The sequence below is a fragment of the Myotis davidii genome, unplaced genomic scaffold, assembly GCF_000327345.1.
Source record: "Myotis davidii unplaced genomic scaffold, ASM32734v1 scaffold471, whole genome shotgun sequence".
NCBI classification, from domain to species: Eukaryota; Metazoa; Chordata; class Mammalia; order Chiroptera; family Vespertilionidae; genus Myotis; species Myotis davidii.
The window spans coordinates 1,524,402-1,530,934 of NW_006283354.1; the positions used below are offsets into that span (position 1 = coordinate 1,524,402).

The 6,533-nt window shown below is 42.8% G+C and overlaps 2 protein-coding genes across 2 annotated transcripts in view; both read right to left on the minus strand.

Annotated features, from left to right (window-relative positions):
- DDX46 (DEAD-box helicase 46) overlaps positions 1-380 on the minus strand; it is a 58,525-nt gene extending 58,145 nt beyond the window's left edge. Inside the window, exon 1 of the mRNA XM_015563399.1 lies at positions 114-380. Coding sequence (XP_015418885.1) covers positions 114-380 — 267 coding nt within the window. The remainder of the gene's footprint in view (positions 1-113) is intronic.
- Positions 381-5,402: 5,022 nt separating this feature from the next.
- Positions 5,403-6,533, minus strand: part of CAMLG (calcium modulating ligand) — a 12,638-nt gene continuing 11,507 nt past the window's right edge. The window contains 1 exon segment of the mRNA XM_006753572.2: positions 5,403-6,533. This exon segment is cut by the window's right edge and continues 42 nt beyond it. Coding sequence (XP_006753635.1) covers positions 6,407-6,533 — 127 coding nt within the window. The 3' untranslated portion in view covers positions 5,403-6,406.

The window sequence follows — 6,533 nt, forward strand, 5'->3', positions numbered from 1 at the left end:
CTCCCAGCCCCTGCTGCCGGCGCGGGAAAGCGGCGCCCCGCGGACGACGCGCAGGAGAACCGGACAAAGGAAGAGGCCGCGCTACACCCCGTTCGCCGGGCGAGAAGCAGCACTAAGCGGCGGTAGCAGCCACAGCAGTGGGAGCCATCCGAGCGCCGCCAACGAAAACAGGACGTCCTGGCGCCGGCGGCAGCAGGAAGGGAAAGGTGCGTCGCCAGCGGCTTCCTCTCCACAGCGCCTCCTGTGGGCTGGAGGCCGCACAGCGCCGGCCGCGCCGAAAGAAGATGCCGTGTCTGGGTTTTGCCGGCACTGCCTCGGAGGACCCCTTGCGGACTCAGAGAAGGTCTTTCCTGAAAGGACCGCCGAGGTGCCAAAAGCATCCTGGAGCCGTCCTAGGACTTGTACTGACGTCCGCCTTACCCTGTGCTGAGTGATGCTACAAACACCTTCGTTCACTCTCATTCATTTATACATTCGTTCGCTTATAGTATATGTTGTTCTATATCGGGCATGTGCTAAATCCTAGGGAGTTTACAATCTCGTGGGGGACATAGACATTATTAGAAACACAAGCAGATGTCATACAAGAAAGAGATCCCACCATAGGAGAGGGGTTCAGAAAAAAAGAGTTCCCTGAGGAAATGATCTTTGAGGGGAGATTGAAGAGTAAGAAGTAAACTTGATGGAGAAGAGGAGGGAGAGCCAAACACACTTAACACACACACACACACCATTCGCAAGATTATAATGGTTCTCAACATTGCCTGTGCTTGAAAGCTTAAATAAAAATACATATGTGTGTGTTCTGATTTCATTGGTCTAGAGTGCTTCCTGTGCATTGGGAATTTTCAAGTTTCCCAGATGATTCTGAATTGCAGTCAAGGTTGAGAGAAAACTTGCCCAGTGGGAGGCACACAGATACTTGAGTTGTTCTATACTCCATGCCTGCAGGCATCCATCCAATCACAGATTAAAACAAAGAAGCCTCCAAAACCGGTTTGGCTCAGTGGATGGAATGTCGGCCTGCGGACTGAAAGGTCCCAGGTTCGATTCCGGTCAAGGGCATGTACCTTGGTTGCGGGCACATCCCCAGTGGGGAGTGTGCAGGAGGCAGCTTATTGATGTTTCCCTCTCACCGATGTTTCTAACTCTCTGTCTCTCTCCCTCCCTCTCTGTAAAAAATCAATAAAATATAAAAAAATATATATGACAGAATGAACACAAGGATGAGTAAGGTATCAGAGACACTGTAAATTATTTCTGGGCTGAAGGTAAGGTTTGTGGGTTTCAGTCTGAAAGAAATAGGAAAACACTAGTGATAAATAGTGGAGATACTGAGAAATGGTCAAGTTCTAGACATATCTCAGAGGCATCTCTCCAGACACTAAGTGTTATATTAGATGTAAACTGTGAGGTAAAGGGAGAAATAACGGTATGCCCTGGTTTTTAACAGAATTGTGGATTGTGGTTAATTTGTGGAGAGAAATGTGGGAGAGCAGCAAATTTTTTAAAAAATATATTTTATTGATTTTTACAGAGGAAGGGAGAGGGATAGAGTTAGAAACATCAATTAGAGAGAAACATTGATCAGCTGCCTCCTGCACACTCCCTACTGGGGATGTGCCTGCAACCAAGGTACATGCCCTTGACTGGAATCGAACCAGGACCCTTCAGTCTGCAGGCCGATGCTTTATACTTTATCCACTGAGCCAAACTGGTTAGGGCGAGAGCAGCAAATTTGATGGGAAAAGAGAAAATCAGTGGTTTTGTTTCAGTGATGTAATGTTTCAGGTGCTTACTGGATATCCAGAGGAGATAATGTCTTCATAAAAGGGTATATGAACCTGGGATTCAAGGGAGAAATAGACATCGGTGAGGTAAGGGTCATAAGAATTTTATAGAATGTACTAGAGGCCCGGTGCATGAAATTTGTGCATGGGGGGGGGGGGCTGTCACTCAGCCCAGCCTGCACCCTCTCCAATCTGGGACCCCTTGGGGATGTACAACTGCCGGTGGGATCGGACCTAAACCGGCAGTCATACATCCCTCTCACAATCCAGGATTGCTGGCTCCCAGCCCTTCGCCTGCCTGCCTGATTGCCCCCAACTGCCCTTCCTGTAGGCCTGGTTCCCCCAATTGCCCCCCCTCTCCTGAAGGCTCGGTTGCCCCCTAACTGCCCTACCCTGCTGGCCTGGTCACCCACAACTGCCCTCCCCTGTCAGCCATCTTGTGATGACATGGGGGCAACCATCTTGTACAAGGGTGTGATGGTCAATTTGCATATTACTTCTTTATTATATAGGATAATACATGGTATTTAAAGCAATGGAACTGGATGCAGCCATGCAGAAGTTACAACTTAAACAGATTTTTTAAATTACATATCTTGATTTTATGTGAAAAAAACTGAGACTTGTGAGGGAAACAACTGAGATTTGGGAAACAAATTTAATCCTAGGTCGCTAATCATTTTGGAATCTAAGCTGGAACCAGAACCCAGGCATCTGATACCCTGACTAAAGTTCTAACTCCTCTTTAAGACAACACTTTGAAGTGAAAATACTGATTGGCTTTTTATGACCACAATATATTTATTTTAAGTTCACAGCACTTCTATGTCCCAGAAGCAGCAGCTTTTATCTGTTAGCACAAGTGAAAGAAGTATAGGTAGACCTCTTTTCTTAAAAAAATATATTTTATTACCCTGGCTGGTTTTACTCAGTGGATAGAGCATCAGCCTGCATGCAGACTGAAGGGTCCCAGGTTCGATTCCCATCAAGGGCACATGCCTGGGTTGCGGCTTGATCCCCAGGGAGGGCAAGCAGGAGGTAGCCAGTCAATGATTCTCTCTCATCATTGATGTTTCTCTCTCTCCCTCTCCCTTCCTTTCAGAAATCAATAAAAATATATATTTTTTAAAAGGAACTGAACATGAAGTGCCAGTGGAAACTGCCTGGGAAGGTGTTCAATTCTTTGGAATCTGGGTCAGTGGGAGACTCCAGTAGCAAGAGCAGCATAATCACTGAATTCCCTGCTTATCTTCTCCACTCTGTTCTCAGTTACATGCCACTGACCGGACTCGATCCTGGGACCTTTCAGTCCGCAGGCTGACACCCTATCCACTGAGCCAAACTGGTTAGGGCAGTAGACCTCTTTTTATTGAGCTTTGCTTTACTGCACTTCACATTGTTTTTTTTACAAATTGAAGTGTGGCAGCACTTCATATTCTATTGGTGCCATTTTCCAATAGGCCCAGATGATGGTTTGCATATTTTATTTCCTTTTTTGGTCTTCTCCTGCCGTTATATTCCAACTGAAACAACTCATTTTGGATCTCCCACCTGCTGGCTTTCAGACTAGAACTTATACCTAACTGCGGATCTTGAAATGCCTCAGTTCCAAAATTTCCGGAGGTAATTCCTTAATAAATATCTATCATCTATCTAAAACAAATGTTTGTTTTTATATGTCAATAGTATCAACCAATGGTTATTGGCGCCAATTCAACACCAACAGGAATCCCCAATTTGGGGTGAAGAAGGAAGCTTTATTTAGTGCCAACAGCTCAAAGGTAATACAGCACACTGTGACGGCACTGCTGGGAACACCTCAATAGTGCTACCGTGCTGTTGTGCTGCACCGATGTGAGGCTGCCCCTGGGGCCCAGCTAGGCCGCTCCACTCCTCCATGGTCCATTCCATGCTGCCTTGTTCTGCGCCAGTCTGTGCCAGTCTGCTCTGGCAAATATCTTCAGTGTTTCAGCTCCAGCTGGGGAAACACAGTCTTCAGTCTTTGGTGGAAAGTGCACTCCTATGAAGTTTTTGTTGTTGTTAATCCTCACCAAGGATCTTTTTTCCATTGATTTTTAGAGAGTGGGAGGGATAGAGACCAAGAAACATCGATGTGAAAGAAACATTGATTGGTTGCCTCCCACACGCACCCGACCTGGGCTGGGGAACCTGCGACCAGAATTGCACCTGCAACCCTTCAGTCAGTGGGCAGACGCTCTAACCACTAAGAAAAACTGGTCAGGGCTAAAGTATTTTTAAATTAAAGTATGGACAGTGTTTTTTAGACATAATGCTACTACACACGTAATAGACTACAGTGTAATCATAAATTCTCTGTGCACTGGGAAACCAAAAATTCTTCTGACGCACTTGATAAATATTCACTCTATTGTGGTAGTCTGGAACCAAACATGCAATATCTCCAAGGTAAGCTTGCAATTATAGTCCACTATGTCTCCAAAACAACCCTTTTAGCAAAATGCCCTGGCTTCCAAAGCTGATGTTGATTCTAATTAACCTAATTCTGAATCTCTCATAAGCCTCTTGCTGTTTTTAGTACCGACTGATGCGCACCTCCATTTACACAACTAGTCTGATCGAAGCTACTGATTGAAGATGTCACCTCTGAACAACCATCTTAATCAATCCAGTTTTAAGCCATATACATATCAAGTCCCCGAAATTTCCAAAGAAAATTTTTTTTAAATATTCCAGATACTGCCGAAGCCGGTTTGGCTCAGTGGCTAGAGCGTCGGCCTGCGGACTGAAGGGTCCCAGGTTCGATTCCGGTCAAGGGCATGTACCTGGGTTGCGGGCACATCCCCAGTGGGAGATGTGCAGAAGGCAGCTGATCGATGTTTCTCTCTCATCGATGTTTCTAGCTCTCTATCTCTCTCCCTTCCTCTCTGTAAAAAATCAATAAAATAAAAAAACAATATTCCAGATACTAATACATTTTTATTTTCTTTCAATACTACTCAACACGCTTAAAGTGGCATCAACAGACACAGGTATCTTACAGCTCTTCTCTTTTAAAGAAATTTGATAATGATCTCTAATTACTAAAATTTATCATGTGCCAAGTTGCTAAATGGGGCCTTTTTAACTCAGGATCTTCAGATTATGGACTGACGCACTGCCTACTGCGCTGAGGCGGCAGCTGCTTTAAATGGGCCCTTTTAAAAAGAAACAGAAGTAAACATACGCAATTGAAGGCCCCTAGTGTCTTCTCAGAGATTGAGGGCGATGTGACAAATCAGGGATGCTTTAAACCTCTGGATACTAGCCCTGGCTGGTTTAGCTCAGTGGATAGAGCTTTGGCCTCTGGACAAGTGCATATGCAAGGGTTTTGGGCGTGGTCCCCAGTAGGGGGCATGCAGGAGGCAACCAATCAATGGTTCTCTCTCATCATTGATGTTTCTATCTCTCCCTCTCCCTTCCTCTCTGAAATCAAGAAAAAAATCTTTTTTTAAAAAAACCTTTGGATACTAGATTCATTGTGTGAAGGAAAAAAATGTGTGCTTGTAATCTTATCCTAAGTCCGAAGACTAGACTTAAATTATACTTATTCTACATTATTCTGATTAAAAATAAAGTGACACAAATCAAGACTGTGAGTAATAATGAAAAAGGACATATGTTTTTAATATCACAAGGATTAACTAAATAGACCATACAAAAATCTGTAAGGAAAAGTAATAACGAGCAATATAACACACGTTTTATACTCATTTAAGACAAACCTTACAAATATGAGTGTTACCAAGTTATAGAACATTTATGCTATTGAGTTTCATACCTCAGTTAATTCTTCAAATCCCACTTTTATACCTAACCATTCTAGTCTAGTTTGCTTAAAAATACTCCTGAAAATTGAAAACTCAAAAGTGAAAATTTCCAATTCTAAGATTTTTAGAGAGAGAGAAAAACATTGATGTGAGTGTGACAGTAAAAGATCCTTCAGCTATCTCCTCACTGGCCAGGACAATAAATAAAAATAAAGATTTCATAAATACCTTCTAATTTCACATGTATGGATCTTAATCCTTTCTCCAATTACAATGCTTGCACTGGAGTAAGGATTAAGATACTGACTCTCAACACCTTCAACAACAAAGATAAAATTATTTTAAAAAAGAGATACTGACTCAACAAAAGATACAATTGGCTACCTTATTCGGCTCTTATAAATTAAAATGTGCACACTTAACATTAGACAATTCAGTTTCTTTCATTTTATTTTTAAGATGGCATCATTTCTCAGGAAAGAACAACCAAATACATGACGCAGTCCCCAATTACAAAGGGCTGGCTGAGACCTTGTTTCTCTGCCAAAATACAAATCTTAGAAGTTAGGGAAAGGTGTAGACTAGAAATTCTAATTAAACAAGAAAAATCAGTTAATGACATTGGTACTCTATTCTTGACATCAGTATTAATGCAAACTCAATGCTTTTAAGTCAGAGGATCTGCCATTTCATTACAAATCAAGTAGTTTTACAACCGCTACAAAGTAAAAGAATTACATAAAGATGTAACCCGATTTGCCTCCTTTAAAGACACTGCAATATGAGAGAAAGTGGTTTTCTGTAAGCTTCTCCTGAGTTCTGCAGGCTTCATGGTACTTCAGAGGCCCAATACTCAAACAGTTCATGACAAAAGATAAAGGTGAAAAAGTAGACACAGAGATCTGTGAAAACTTCGCCCATTTTGCTGTACGTATCCATTGATCGATTTATCACT